The sequence below is a fragment of the Ochlerotatus camptorhynchus genome, unplaced genomic scaffold (assembly GCF_037179485.1).
Source record: "Ochlerotatus camptorhynchus isolate MF236.1 unplaced genomic scaffold, CSIRO-AGI_Acam_v1.1 ptg000139l, whole genome shotgun sequence".
Taxonomy (NCBI): Eukaryota; Metazoa; Arthropoda; class Insecta; order Diptera; family Culicidae; genus Ochlerotatus; species Ochlerotatus camptorhynchus.
In genome coordinates this window covers 821187-837878 of record NW_027040629.1, presented here as the reverse complement: position 1 = coordinate 837878, position 16692 = coordinate 821187, and the positions used below count along the sequence as shown (strand labels likewise).

Sequence of the window (16692 nt, the reverse complement as noted above, 5' to 3'; positions counted from 1 at the left end):
AGCAAAAAATTAATTTTGATATCACATCAAAGTGGATGCACTTAAATTCTGTCAAAAATATGGTGTAATATTACTTGCCAAAAACGACAAAATTATCATTAATACAGTGCATGAACTGACATTATTCTGCTTTTACTACATTTGTTTATTTTTGTGGCCATGAAAATTACATGAGATTTTCGACGTGATTGAAGTACATCCTCTGGGATGTAATATAAAAATTTATTTTTTGCTGTTTATCCACCATTTTGAGAAAATAGAAGTTGAAGTTCGACAGAATATTATTTTAACTGTTTAGAAACAATACATTTTGCAATGCTATTTTTAATGTAGTCAGTGAATAATAACGTTGAAAATTCAGTAGAAACGGTAAAATCACAATTTTGATTTGAATTTCATGCTACAATATAGCAAAAACCACATAGGACGTTTTGACAAGTCAAGTTGTACATCGGACATGTTACATTGTACGATTTTTCTCAATGACATAATCAATTAGTGTTACATTGGACTATTTGTTCTACATGATACTACATTCCCTTTCACAGATGTCATAGTAGAGTACCTAACTTTAGATTGGCCCCGCCTTTAGAAAATGAGCACCAATCATGTTAGGCATTCCGAATGACCGAAGTAACAAACATGTACCCATTATTTCAAACTTTACATTCGACAATTTTTGACCCCTGATTATCTTAAATAAATGAAAGTAAATTTGGATGGATGTTTTTGTATCACATACAATGATAGAAGAGCAATAGTTTGTATCGCTTAGCTCGATTTGTTTACATTTCTTACATTGGTCTATTTGAAAAGTGACGCGAGAATTGAGAGATTTACAACTGACAAGAGAGTGAGAGCGTGCTTGTGCGCTCTCTTTCTCCATTACTCTCTTTGCCTGCAATCAGATATCCAAGTGCACAGCGAGAAATGCACGCTTTAGGCACCCATACATCACAAATGTTCTTCTAATTTAAACTCACACACTCAAACCGGTCTGCAAGTACGTCCAAAGCGTACCAGACTGCTGTTTCCGTGTAGCTCCCGTTTGACGCGTGACTGCTGAAAGTTTCAATTACAATTAGTGTTGCAAACCGCCATGTATTGTGGAAAATTTGTGGTATCTTTCAAGAGGTGATAGAAGGTCTGCTTGGCTTACATCAGGCATTTGACCATTCACAAACTTGCCACCCGCCACCCAAAAAGCTCGCTTTTAGGTGCACTATTTAACGAGTTTTGTCATTGTGCTTAGAAATCAATGCATTGGGGATTAGGCAGACCATCCGAACTAAATTTAATCATTTTTGAAGCAAACCAAGGTCGAAGATTTAATTGAACCACACTATAAAATAGTGTATTCATGGTCACATGTGGTCTGGAGTAAAGAAGTACAGCTATAATGTGACCATACAATCTATAAAAATCTTTTTTTATAATTATTTACACTTGTGTCGTGCACAGGTTGCACATGTGGACGCGACGCCACTGCTTTCTACATCAACATAGCTGCATTTAGTTACAGTTAAGAGATCTTTTAAAATAATCAGGGAAAACACGTCGAAACACATTAATTTTAGACATGTTTATCTCTAACATGTAACAAAATGCAGCTTGCTTGAAGTAGAAAGAACACTTTTAAAAGTAGAAAGAACACTGTATAAGGGGGCAATAATTTTGTGCTAAGTAGCACATTTTTCGAGTTAGAGTCAAATTATGGCACAGCATAGACCAAACCAGAGAAAGTTCAATAACTTATTGATATTTGAGATTTGATCATATGAGTAGCAAATTTTTTTTAATCAAATATGATCTTCTATCACCTCTTAAAATATGTGTACTAAGGAACCGGCATAGAAATAAAAACAAACAAACGCTCAAGTTGATCTATATTTTTCATTTAAAAATTTTCCGTGATGAATCTATTTATTAATCAGGGTGGCCAGCAAACCGGGAAATCCGGGAATACCGGGAAATATCCGGGAATTTGGAAAGTAACCGGGAAAACCGGGAAAAACCCGTGAATTCTGCAAGAGAACCGGGAAAATAAATTAACCATATCATAGGAACAAATTTTTACATCAGAATTTCAGAATAAACCATTAAAACAGAGTGATCCTTTAGCAAATGAATGTCTTGCTCTATTTGTTGCATAATTTTCTTCAGTATACCGTCTTATTGTTTTTAGAATTTAATCACTCAGCAATATTGCAAATTGATTTTTGTCGTTTCAATTTCAGGTGTAAAGTGCATGGTCCTCTAAAGAAAATATTGAAGATGCTGGAGTTTGGAAACAAATATTTGTAAAAACCGAAACTGAATTATTCTTTTCCGGGGTTTTAATTTTTCGTTGTTCAAAATTCTCATGATGAATTCCAGAATTAACTTGGAATCCTGCTCTGAATTATCTTGAAATTGTTCTGAAATAAACCAGAAAACACTCCGCGTAATAATTACCGTTGAATTCTTTTAGGAATTTTCTTCCAACCCCTTCTAAGAATTTATTGGAATCCTTCATATAATTCCCGCTCCCGCCTATCCGGAGACTTTGATTCCTTTAAAAATCTTTTCAAACATTTCTTTTAACTCTATTCAAAACAAAAGAAATCTTTCGAAAATTAATTTATAAACCCCTTGGAGTATTTTAAAGAATTTCTTTCTAATTATCAGCAAATTTTTTGGAATCAATTTTGTTTGGGTTATGTGATGAATCATTCGCACTAGGGTTGAAATTATTGCCAGAACATTTTAAGAACTCTGTTTCTTGTTGAATTCCGATCATAATTCTCTTGGAATTCTTCTTAAAATTCATCTGTCATGTTCCTCACGATGCCCATACAAATCTCATCAGAACCACGTAGGAATTTTCTGCAATGTTTTATTTTTATTTTCACAATTCTTTTTTAAATCTACTAAAATTACCTAACAGTTTAATTTAGAACTTGCATTCTTCTCCAAAGAAATCCTTCCAAATTCATCTAACAATTTCTATGGATTTCATGTAAGAATAATTCTGGAAATTTGCTCTTCTCCTTCGAAAACTGTGTGGGAATCCTTCTCAATATTTGTTTTTAATCAACACTTTGAATTCTTTTAAATTTACTAAAAATTCCAGGGTTTGTCCGCCAGATTCTACAGATTGCTATGTAATTTGTTATTACCCTTAAAATGCTTCCAAGTCACAGAGCGTGACAATTATGACTCCACGACTCATAAGTATGATGTTTTTTTTTATAAATCTGTTATCTTGAAAAAAATTCAAAATTTCACATTTTAATTATTGTTTCTCCAAATCTTGCATCACGAAGCATGTTATTAATCACCAATTTTGAAGAAAAGTTCTAGTTTCAGACTCTACACAAATTTCAAAGCTTTTCTTGGGAATCTTCTTAAATCACATTTTTTTATCCTATCAGTAAATTTTGTTTTTTTTTTGTTGCATATTAACAACCGGGAATTTTTAAGTTTTGAACCGGGAAAACCGGGAAAAAACCGGAATTTTCAAAATGAAAATTCACTGGCCACCCTGATTAATGGTTTTAAAATTACGAGAAAAGTCTTCTCTTTCAAATGTTGCAGGTTTCGTGAATGCCGATTTTTGTTGGCGTTTATGTTATTCTAACAAACACACCGTGATATAATAAAAAGAGTACCTCCGGTTCCGGCATGGATGTGCGGGTATCATGCAGGCATGTCACCGCCACAGTCCAATGCGAATTTCATATAAGCGCCTACCGAATAAAAGGCTATGCAATATTTTATCCTCATCGTGTAGCGCTGGTTATACGCAATTACCTTAGACGGTACATGTAGGAAATAAGAGGGGTTCGAAAGAAAATGTAGAGAATTATCAAGTTATAGAAGTGATAAATAACACAATGATGAATCATAAACAAGGAAGTTCAATTCCGGCGCTGCCGGGATGTTCTGAGGCATACGTCTTTCTTCGGATGGGAAGTAAAGTCGTTGGTCGCCAGTCCATGAGTTGATGGGCCGATAGGTAGGGTTCAGGAGTGGGAGCTGCCTCCCTGGTATCAGTAGCATTGGTGCTCAGCACGGAAAACAAAATCGACGGAAAACAAATCAAGGAAAAAAGGTTCAAAATGAGCAAAGAGCAATTTTAGATGATGATACAAATCTAACGAGCATTTCTTTTGCCAAGCTATCTCCTAACATCATCTTGTATGTACGTATGTATGTAAAGGCTACCACTCATTGTTGCAGGGCACATCCATTAGACAGTGGACTGTCCACCTCGTATGACTTGATCAAGTTGTATTCGATTTACCATTGTATGAAGGGCCAAAAACGGAAGGTATATCCGTAAGCAGTGACATTTACACCAAGAGAATCTCCTTCCAATGATAAAAATGTTCCAACCCAATACATGTCCCAATGAGTGGGGAGAAAAGCCCACCTTCAATCAAATTTAATCGAAATGTTAACGACAGTGAGTTGGCAATTCCACTCTCCCCATCCAAATCGCTTCAATCAGGCGCCCTGACGGTCCCATCTCTACCCAATGACCATATATGTTTATATGAAAATATGTAGAGTATAAGAATATACGAATGGTACTGCTAACGGTGACTACGATGACGACAAGAGCGAACTTGGAACTTACCATTTAGGACGATTAGACGATTTTTTTTTCAAAATGCCCGTTCTCAACAATGTTACAACCGATTTTCAAAAACCTGGTTTTTTATACAAGGGGAATAGAAGATCTAACTTTTGATGTAGGTAACCCGGATCTATTAAACATAGTACTACTTCTGGAAATTATTTCAAATCATGCCAAATAGGTGGAATCAAATAAATGAAGACTAATTGAGGTGTATTCGGTGACATTTGGCCAGTTAACTTCGGTTCCGGGGGTCTGGAATTCGGTTCCGTAAATTCCAATATAGGGTTTGTTATAACATTATTATCATGGAGCATGTAAAATCATGTCAAACTGACAATGCACAGTGGTACAGAATGCATATTTAAGTGGAAGGATATTTTTTTTTTAATTCTTTATTAAAGAGATTTTTAGCCTTAGGCTAGTTCATCTCTATAGTGGAAGGATATGCTTTGAGCCTGAAATTGAAACTTTAGACTAAAAGTCTCTTCTACAAACTTGTTCCTTATAGTTAGGCCCTCATTTTTAGGAGAATGAATTCTAGGGTGGTTCTTTTTATCACTAAAATAAAAAATCTAACTTTTTTGTTTGAAGAAATTAAGGTATACATTTTCCTGTAAAGTTATAGCTGAGCTAATAAGCAACTTTGTTGGAAAGAACTTTTTGTATCTCTTAAATTGACCGATTTAGAGCAATTTTCTTGAATTGAGTTAGGATGTCTCTAAAAAAAACATTTATTTTGCTCTAATTTTCTTATTTCAAATTTCTCAGCAAATGTTGCTGTTCAGGAGGATTATTCTATGGAGATGCGCATCTGGCGAGTAAACTCCCATACAATTTAGTGGCGACATCTGTGCAGTAAAAATATACATTTACCACCTGTGCCCAAGAGTGACCTTCTATATGCCAGAGATTTTATGGACATAAGATAAAAAAAATCCGATTTTTTTTTTTGGGATAGCAAATGTGGTAGGGCACGTTATTTTATAGGGGAAATGACGGCTTCGGCATGACAGACTATTTTCGGCAACCCAAATCGAAACACTATTTTCACTGGATTTTCTTACGAAAACACTTCGCTGAATGCATACAAACGATTATTTATGCTTTCAGCTTCAATTTTACTATATTTTTACCACTGAGAAAAAGCAATCTAGCAAGGTTTTCTTGCAATGCAACACACGCACTACAAATTGTAGCTGATTTCGAGATGCCGATAATAGAACAGCAGATTTACATGCAGTTCAAATGGAACGGTTGCCGAAGAAAAACTGGTTGCCGACAATACTCGCTCTCACTAGAAAAGATTGGAGCTTTGTAAAAGCGTTTCAAAACAGTTTTTGACAATTCTTTCGACTGAAATTGTTAGAGCAGCTGGCAGCAAAAGATTGTAAACAAACCAATACTGCATATGTGTGCGTTCCTTAGAGAAAAAGGCTATAGAAAGAACGTCGCTGCTTAGGTTGCCGAGAATACGTAAATTCCCCTACTACATGATGATTCCACTTTGTTGGTTTTACCTCTGGAACCAAATGTCCGAACATATTTTTTAACATTCTACGATTGAACTCAAATCGATTAGATCGAAAATGTGTTTTTCACCTAGGAGCACGGCACAGGCAGAACGAATTAAGATTCTATTGGAAGCGAACTGACGCAGGAGCAAAATGTTCAAATTTTCCTGAATCCATTACTGATATGGTTTATCCAGAAAATCGAAAACCAATCATATTTTCATCGTCATCTAAATGAACGAAACATTAAAGTTCATGATCAAAAAAAAAAATCGAAGCTGATACTGTGAAAAGTTCCAATATCGAAAAAGGTTTACATAGGCAAGGAGTAGTCTTTAGGTGGATTACATGATGCGGTGTAGGTACAACAACACAGTCAGCTTCAATTTCACGGATCCATTCAAACATGCTTTTTTTCTTTATAGGTAGACAGGAACATTTTCAACGCCGGTTCAATTTCTCATCTTCCTTATGTACTGAATATTCCGTTCCAGTTAGAAAACGGCAACAATTTTGTTGTTGTAGCTTGCACTAAGCTTAATATATTTGAGTAACGGAGCAATTGGCAAAAGTTTTTTGCTCTACTAAAATTGCGCAATCGTGGCGGCATAAAATAAATGAATGACAAAAGTTGTTTCTGAATATTGCCGCCTGTGGAAACTTGGCTTCTATGGATGCTTCAGGGAAAAGTTTTGTTCGTTTGCACCTTTATGCGGTAAGATTATGTGTGGAATAACTGAGACCACTTCACATTCGCTTTGTTTGCATTTGGCTGTACAGCACTTACTTGGACTGCATGGCCACTTCAAATTATGCGTAGTTCGTAAACCGGAGGAATTAATGTTTCAAAAGAGAATCTGAAAAGTGTACTTCATATTTCACTATGATTGCCATCGTTCATCCTATATTACATCATGCAGCCATAAAATGGGTCGCATACCAGACACATATTTATATGGGCGACCTGCAAAACCATCCCTTCCGCGTGAACATATCTTTCCTGTGTGTATATCATTTCTTATGACTTGTGGATGACTCTTGGAATGTATGCGAGCATGTGGAATTGAAATTCTTTTGTTTGTAGACATTTTTTATTGCTATCAAGAGAAATGCATCTTGTGCTTAATTCAACAGGCCTTTTAATTTTAAACTTATATCTTCTTCTTCTGTTTCTTCTTTTCAACAAGAGCTTAATCAAAATTTAAAGTGACCACAATCTGATAGACGACTGTGAAAAATTTTGTATCTACGTTTCAAAATTTATAACCTCTCTGAAGTGTAAAAACAGGAGGTTTAATTTTTATGAGCTATATCTTATTTACATACACGGTGAGTGTACCATTTTTTGGTCCTGGTGGCCATCTAATTGGTCCTGTCTTAATTTTCAAATTAAATATCTACGCAAATTAAATCATGAAATTTGTTCTTAACTAAAATTTAAGTCGTGAGGCAAAAAATGGAGCACTAGTGCCAACATTGGCTCACCTGCCACTTATGTATATTGATACTCACAATGTGTGCTGTTGCACAGTTAATTAATCAAACTCTGATAGTTAATTTACTGAATGACATATTAAATGAAAGGTTTTGACAGTTAGCTTGATCTCATGATAGTGATAGGGCTAATGTCCCTAATGTTGGCCTAATTCAGGCTTGATGGAGCCTCGCGAGTTTGAAATGAACCGAGCGTAGCATTTTTATGAGGAGTAGAATTCCTACTGCCAAATCATTCCACTGAGCTTCAGAGCTTGTGAGCGAAGGGGGATAAAATGAGAGTGAGGTTTGCTGCCATTCATGTTCATGTTTTCTATCACACGTTCTTACTCTCACTCTGGGTGAACTCTGAGCTTCTTGCGTCGAACAAAAAAGTCATCCGCAGTCTCGAAAAGCGCACCTCACGTCAAATCATCCTCTCGCTGAAGTTCACTCTCCCTCTATCTCGTGGAGTTTTTGTTTACTTCTTCCATATTCCTGCAGCCACTCACTCGAGGTGAGGGTTGGCTAAACTCGCAGGACAAGAGTGTTTTAAAAACTCCAGTGAGTTTGAGGAGTTTGAAGAGTTTCAGCAAGCCTGGCCTAATTATCTCTAATATTGGGACCATACATAAATTTCGAAGGAAAGCATTTTTTGCCAATTTTTCACTAGAAATCAAAAATAAGGTAGGTTAGGTTAGGTTTCCTTATTAAAGAGGCGAACAGTAAGCTATAATAGGGAGTCGTACGATGGGTCTTTCCAGGTTGAGCCTCAATCGGTTGTATCGGCTGCTAGTTCAACGCTTATCGACGGTTTCGCTTTACATGACCTCACGCAGACCAATGGTGTATTTACTAGGAACGCTCGCTTTCTAGACCTTGTTCTGTCAAACGAAGCTGCAACTCTGGCATGCACCGTTTCGGAAGCCATAGAACCTCTTATCTTTCTTAATGCAGACCACCCTGCTTTAGACGTCCTGATGAACCTCCCAGCGTCAATCGTTTTTGATTGTCGAGCTGACTATGTTGCGATTAGTGCTGCTATTTCCGATATCGATTGGCGACCATTAGAATTAGCTGGATGTGTTGACGATGCCGTTGAATATTTCTGACCGTTTTCATGACTGAATTTGTGGTCTAACGATCACTTGCGTTGACTGAAACGGTATAGGGCTAAATCGCGACGAAGATACTGCCAAAATCGTTCGTACATTACGATGCAGACTATAAGAAATGTAACAGATACCTGTAACGACGGTATGTCTTCCGTACGCAATCATCGTTTGTAAACTCTAAAAAGAACGGAGTCGGTTTGCCATTGTCAGTTCATCTCGGTGAGCAAACTGCTGAATCCGAACCGGAGAAATGCCGCCTTTTTGCTCAACATTTCATGAGTTCGTTCAATGAATCTTCGGCCTCACCAAATCAAGTCACGATTGTTATAAGCGATTCTCCAACAGATGCATTTGAGCTCCGTCCGTTTCACATCAGTGAACATACCGTCAATCTAGCCCTTCAAAGGTTGAAACTCTCGTTTGCTGCCGGGCCAGACGGCATTCCTGCGTCCGTTCTGAAGCTGTATTTGGAGTCGTTGCTCACTCCCTTGGTGAAGTTATTTAATCTGTCACTACAGGAGAGTAAATTTCCTGAGGCGTGGAAATTTTCGTATGTGTTCCCCGTCCACAAGAAAGGTGATAAAAGGAATTTCCAGTATTACAGAGGAATCACATCACTATGTTGCTGCTCGAAAGTAATCGAGATCATCATCAATGAGGCGCTCTTCAGTTCTTGTAAAAATTACATCTCCACGGCTCAGTATGGCTTCTACCCAAAACGGTCAGTTACAACCAATTTGACCGAATTCGTGTCGCTCTGCGTTCGGACAATGGACTCTGGTGGACAAATTGACGCGGTTGACACTGATCTCAAGGCAGCATTTGTCCGAGTAGACCTCAACATTCTTTTGAGCAAGCTTGAGAAACTCGGAGTCTCTGGATCCTTCATCTCGTGGATCTTACCTTACGAACCGATCGCTTTGCGTTAAGAATGGAGCTGCTCGTTCTGAAGTGTTCACGAACGTTTCCGGTGTTCCCCCTTCTGTTTTCGCTTATTTTCCATTATTTAACGTCGGTTTCTGTTCCGCAATCTAGTGCCAATCACCGATGGACATCGATTGCAATCCATTGACGGCAACCGAATGTGCAGGAAGGCAGCTTCCACACCTGCGTAATATATCGCACCCAATCACAACACACATGGGCCGGGACCAACGGCTTTACTTCCCTTCCGAAGGAAGACGTGACCAGAGATTTTTATGTCTCAGAAAAATCCCACCGACCTCGGCTGGGATTGAACCCAGACCCATTAGGGTGTTAGAAAGCAGTCACGCTTACCACTACACCACCGGCGCCGGCCTCTGTTTTCGCTTTTCGTCAACGAGTTTTCGTGTCTACTGCCACCTGGATGCCGGCTATTCTACGCTGACGATGTCAAAATGTATCTGGTTATCAATTGCATCGCTGATTGTGAGGAGTTGCAGCTGATTGTGGATCGTATTCAGAGTTGGTGCTCCCGTAATTTCATGACGCTCAGCATCAACAAGTGCAATGTGATATCGTTTCACAGTAAACAAAACCCGATAATATTTGATTATTTCATTTCCGGGCAAACATTAGAGAGGATTAGCCAGGTCAAAGATTTGGGAGTAACACTCGACTGTGAATTAACCTTCGAACCGCACTACAATGACATCCTGACTAAAGCTAACAGACAGCTTGGCTTTATATTCAAAATATCTGAAGACTTTCGCGATCCGCTTTGCCTGCGGGAGCTGTATTGTTCGTTAGTACGTTCAATCTTATACCCCGTATAGACTATGGCTTATATCATGTAATATAGACTGTCTTGAAATGAGCACTCATACATAGTATTTCCAGTGAAAACTAGATGTATGAGTGCTCATTGCAAGACAGCCTATGTTACATGATATAAGCCATGGGGTTATAAGGTTACATGATGTAAGTCATGGGATATAAGAGTATAGTGCTGTCGTCTGGTACCCACACCAAGCATGCTGGATAGCCAGATTTTAGAGTGTACAGAGAAACTAACTTGCCGTCTTAAGTGGATCGCTGTCCTCTGCTTAGAATTGACACCTTGGAACACACAGAATTAGAATTGACACCTTGGAACAAACACACCTTGTGTTTGCTGCTAAGATCATTACCAGCGAGATTGATTCCCCCGAATTACTTCGGCAGCTTTTCTTTTGCGCACCTGAGAGAGTGATTAGACAGCGTAATTTTGTACATCTCGCAGCTCGTAATCGGCAATTTGGGTTCAATAAATCTATCCGAGCCGTCGCTAATACGTTTAATGACGTCCATGCATTGTTTGACTTTAATGTGCCGTTAACTGTTTTTATTAGAAGACTGTCCTGAATAAGAACGTGTCCTGTTTTTGTTTTAATTATACTTTTTTTCAATTCATTACGACAACCATATGTCAGATGAATCATTGGAACAATAAATAAATAAATAAACTTGCATGAATTGATTTTAGCATATGGACGATTGCAAATAATAAATGGATTATTTTATTAAATGTATCATAACTTAGATCGATATTGTAAACTAGTATAATATATGATGCTCCATTTATGTGCAATATATGTAACAGAGATTTACATTTCTTTTTCGAACTGGGCGCAGAAATATTTTACGGGAAGTTAGGGCATTACTTAGGGCGCTCATATCAGCAAAATTGCGTTGCAAATATACTTAACATATCATACATTCAATCAGCAGCGCCCTTAAATCTGACGTCAGATAAATTTCTGGGACTGAAATGAAGTTCCAAGAACTTGAGGAAAATTTTGAAAATGTTATGTTATGTCAGTTTCAGAAAAATCGCAAAAAAAATCAGGTAGATTTGCGAATTTCATGGGCATTCCAAGAATTTGAAGAAAGTTCCGAAAACAACAAAAACGTGCAGAATAACATGAAAGTTTTTAGATCTTTAGGGTAGGCTCCGGATCCCTGATAGAATTAAAAGAATTTAAAGGAAGTTCCAAAAACATAAAAAAACGTGCAGAACAACATGGAAGCTGTTTGAGTAGGTTCCACTAGCTTCAGGACAGTTCCACAGATTTCTGGAATGTTTCGAGATCTTCAGTGAAAATCAAAGAGCTTCAGGCATATCCATTCAATTCAGGAAACTTTAAGGAGCCACAGTTGCAAAAACTTCAAAACTTCAGTTGAGTTTAAATATCTTAAGGGAAGCTACGAAACTTCAGGCAGTATCATGATAATTATGAAAATCATAGGAACTTCAGGTGAAATTTGAATACTTTAGGGTAATTCCATTAAATTCAGGAAAATATCGAGAACCTACCAAAAGTTCCAAAAATGTTGGCTTCGGCAATACCTTAACCTATTATCGTCAGGGGGTAAACAAAGTCCTAGAGCACTCAAATTTGGCCAATAGTTGCTCTGAAACACAATGTATCCACATGCCAAAGTTGAGCACTCAAGACGTTGTTTACCCCCCTGACGATAATAGGATAAGGTATTGCCGAAGCCAACTTTTCCCCTACCGTCTAGAGATCAAGAAAAATGTCAGAAACTTCACAAAAAGTAAACAAATATCACGGAACTGCAGAGAACGTCGCGGAGTTTAGAGGTCTTTAGCGCAGCTTTATTAATTTCAGGGCAATTCCAGGAACATCATCAGAATTGTAGTGAGAACTCAAGGAAATATAAAAGAACTTCAGGGTGACCAACAAAAATTGTAGGAAGTTCGATGAAGTTCCGAAGAATCAAAGGAAATACCGAGGATTTTGAAGAAGTTTCAGACTTCGGGATAAAAAGGAGGACTTGACTTGAGGAAAATTGTGGAAACTTTAAAGAATCTCCAAGAACCTCAGGGAAGATAGGTCTACTTATTATCAGGGACGTTCAGACTTTCGGGCATGTTCAAATATCTGTGAACATTAGTTTCGATGAATTCAAGACAGCACCATGAACGTCAGCAAAATTTTGAGAAACTTCAAAAAGTTCCAGGAATTTCATGGAAGTCCAAAGAACTGCTAAAAATTTTAGAAAACTTTGGATATATTTTTTGAATTTCACAGAAATTCAGAGATTTTCAGGGAAGTTCAAAGTTTTTTTGATGACTTCAGGAAGGCTTTTCGTTCAATTAACTTCATGAAAATTACAGGAACTTTACAAGAAATCCAAGAAACTCAAGGATTTTTAAAAACTTCAGTAAAGTTCCAACATTTTAGGGAAGATCAAAGAAGTTTAGAGATCTTTAGAGTAGTTCCATTAATTAATTGAAGGAACTTTAAAGTAGTTCCGAAGAATTATGGAACATTCCGAGAGTTTCAGGAATATACTGAACATTTCAGTAGATATGCGGGGTCTGCCGGGAAGTTCCATAAATATCAGAAAAGTTGTTGGACCGCTAGAGAAGTTCCGAGAACTACTTGAAAAATTAGGAAACGTTAGAGAAAATTCCAGAACTTTAGGGAACTGATATTTTAACGGAAGTTTTATGAGCTCCAAGAAAGTATAAAAAACATCAGACATATTGTGGAATTTTCAGATCAAAGAACTTCAGGGCAGTTCAATTCTCGTCAGGAAGATTGCGACATATTTTAAATCCTCTGATAAATTCAAGTCTAGGGAACATTATTGATGCTCAGAGATATTTAGAGCAGTTCCAATCACTTCAAGCATGCTTCGAAAACATCAGAAAAGTTTTGTTTTCAGGGAAGTTTAATGATCTTGAAGAATAAGTTGTTTCGACTTTCAGTCTTCACGGAAGAGTTTTGCAGTTTTATCATCGTCAACGTTTCGATCCAGGGGTTGGGATCTTTATTTGGGTTAATTTTATTTTAATATCGTATAGATTTTTGAGCTGAACAAAAGATGGTACAATGTTATATCCCCTGAAGAAGCCTAATTTCAACGACCGAAACGTCGGACATAAAACATCCTAGCGTTTTGATGAATCGTTAAACTGAAAAGTCAATTTTACCCAAACCCTAGTTTTAATTAGAAAATACTAAATTGTGTAAAAATCGGGGTCAATTTTGAACATCCAAACTTGACTGGTGCCGTATTTCCGGAGCTACATGGGTTTAAAGATTTTCATACCCACCAGTGTACGTCTTTCGAGTACAATGTGAAGTCTTCATTCGTGGTTTTAAAAATATTTCTAAGATTTGCTCAAATTTATTCCATCATTTTATGCCTTATACAAAATTTAACAAGAATTTTCACATTGTAGAGAAAATGAAATAAAATTAATAAGATTTATGTCTTGTAATGATCCTACTTACCACCCAAGTCCTACTTCCTCTAATGTACCTTATCGATTTGTGTTGACCAGATGACCGCATTGTTCAACGAAAAATTGAAAAACAGGAGATTTTCCTCGATAGGCCCAATCTTTAGGTCAACATTAGAGTCATTTCTCCTATATCCTGATTTTTCATGTTCACCTGGACAGAGACGAATCAGCCAAAGGCTGAAAGTCTCTTTAATAAAGTAACCTAATCATCTAACCATGTTCACCTGAATCTCTTGAAATATGCCAAAGATTGTGATTCTTGGTACTAAAAGTTTATGTTATGAATGCGCGATTTATTATAAATGTATGGCTATATATTAGGATCAGGGTACTTAAGGTATTCATTCAGAGCGCTCACGAATCATAAAATCACTGATTGTGTCTCTCTGATTGTGTCTCTCTGAAAGCGAAATTGACGAAATTGTGACAAACACATACATCACAACCTCTTATTGTATCTTACAAGAACAATACATTTGTATAACATCTAATGATTTCATAAATCAAATAACAAAAATCCCTTTTTCAATTCAAAAATAGTATCCATCATTATTTGTGTCCACGCCGGTCTGCCATGATCACAAATCGCCGTTCTTTCCATTTGTCCCGGTGGACTGCTTCACATCACCACCCACCATTAGCATAATTGTAACCCATTTTGACCGTTGTTTCCACTCTAAATGATGCTTTTCGCCAACCCCATTACAAGCAATTTCATTCACAAAACCCCTTATTGTTCAGCAGACTACATGTGGAGCTTGTAGCGTTCTTGGCAAGATACCTACCATTTCCCCCCATTGAAGTGTTGAGCGGAACATGACAGCGTGACGCCGAGCTTGAACGAGCTCTGAATTCTGAATAATTAGATATCCTTTCTGTTGCCACCTCAAGGCTCCTTTCAGCAGACGTCTGGATGCGGATTTCGGCTAATTAATTCTTTAATCGCTCATAAATTAGTGTTTTAAGCCGACGAGGATGAAATCCTCAGAATAGAAGTGAATAAATGTGAATATTTTAGGATTGCGATGAAGTGCTTGTTTTATGAATTTGAATTTTCCATCTGATTTCTTTTTTGCACACAGGTATTCATATCTAACACGGTCGTTGGTTTTCCTCTCGTTACAGATCGAAAATGTGCGGATGATAGACAGATACAACAGCAAAAATCCTACGGTAGGGGTGCTCTACCTCACAGCAACACACTTGATTTTCGTCGATCCGGAAGCCAACAGGGAGACATGGGTAAGCAAAAGCATACAGTCCAACAAATGGAGACAATTTTCTACTTCAGACGATGTACATTTATTTTAGCTTCATTTGGGCGTGAAGGGATATTTTTTGTTGGGGGCTTAAAATACAGCTTCAATTGGTTCGAACTTTTGTAGTATAAGACTAAAGTACGAGAATACATTTTATAATTTGGTGCCGATCTTGCAGAAACATGGTTAAGGCTGAATTCTCGGCTGACTTCATTTTGTCAATACTGGCTCTAATATTAGCATAGAATCGACCGTTCTTTTATATTGAAATAGATGCTGAGTGAAATCTAATATCTCTTCTGCAGTATTATTTAGTTATATTTTCTTGACACATAATATCACCGTTCGTCAATCAGATAATACGCATGAGATTGATGAATGGAGCTGTATTTTTGTTTGCTGGTGTTTGGTATTTGTCGTGATTTTATTTGTACTTCTCGAATGGTCCATTGAACATAAATGTGTTGTTCCTTGGAGCACTTCCAGAGTTTTGTATCGTTTGAGATTCACCTCAGATTATTCTAATAAAACACGTTTTTATTTGAGAACATGATTACCTGATTTGACAGTCATAGGATGCGTTTAGGTTCATATTATACTGTTAACAATAATCACAGTGATTATTCAATTCCGCTATTAGTTACGCCTTTCATTTGAACTTACTCCGCATTTCAACTTGCCCCGGTGTACCTTAATAAAAGATTACGTTTTGCCTTGAGCAAAGTTGTTCAGGAGGTTAAAGCCTATTTTTGGTATACAATGTTTCCGAATTTTCTCACTACGCTTCGCTAGTATACACATAAAATTTTCACGTATAAAATATCTCGAGATCCTGACCAAATAGAAAGATATTGTCTTGGGCAAAGTTGTTCAGGAGGTCAAGGTCTTTTGGCTGATGAACAGTAAATAGTTTAGAATATTTTCGGTATGCGGCGCTAGTGTGCATGTAAAATATTAGAATATGCTGTAGCTTAGGGTCTTAGGTAGTAATTGTCATCGTCAAAGTTGTACATGCGGCAAAGTTCTTCCGGATGGTGAACATGCAAATGTGTTTTGTTCAAAGCTCTCTCATTTTACGTCCAATTGTTGATCTCCTTGGGTTATTTGAATGGTATGAATGGCATAGCATAAGGGTTCTACTACTACTTTTAATTTCAAATTATTTTTTTTCAAGTCAATTCTGAGAAAATTATTCATGATTCTTCAGAGTAAATTTTGAAAAATAGTGTAACTTTGGGTGAACCTTTGGTATACAAAATTTGAAAATGATATTGAGCAATTTCGTATTTCCATTCAAAATCTTTAAACAGTACTAAAAAGAACGAAAATTGGACGATTTTAGGGCGTGTACTTATGATCGGGAGTGTACGATTTTATAAATTTCTCCATTCAACTGAGCAAAAGTGCTTCACTCTCTGAGTTAGTCTCGTTAGACACGTAAATACAGGGATTTTTTTGTTCTAGACCCCTC

General features: G+C 37.1%; 1 protein-coding gene across 3 annotated transcripts in view; it reads left to right on the top strand.

The window, feature by feature from the left end:
• Mtmr6 (Myotubularin related protein 6) overlaps positions 1–16692 on the top strand; it is a 63956-nt gene that overhangs the window by 18262 nt on the left and 29002 nt on the right. For all 3 annotated transcript variants that reach the window (XM_065221146.1, XM_065221145.1, XM_065221144.1), the window contains exon 2: positions 15088–15204. In XM_065221146.1, coding sequence (XP_065077218.1) covers positions 15088–15204 — 117 coding nt within the window. The remainder of the gene's footprint in view (positions 1–15087; positions 15205–16692) is intronic.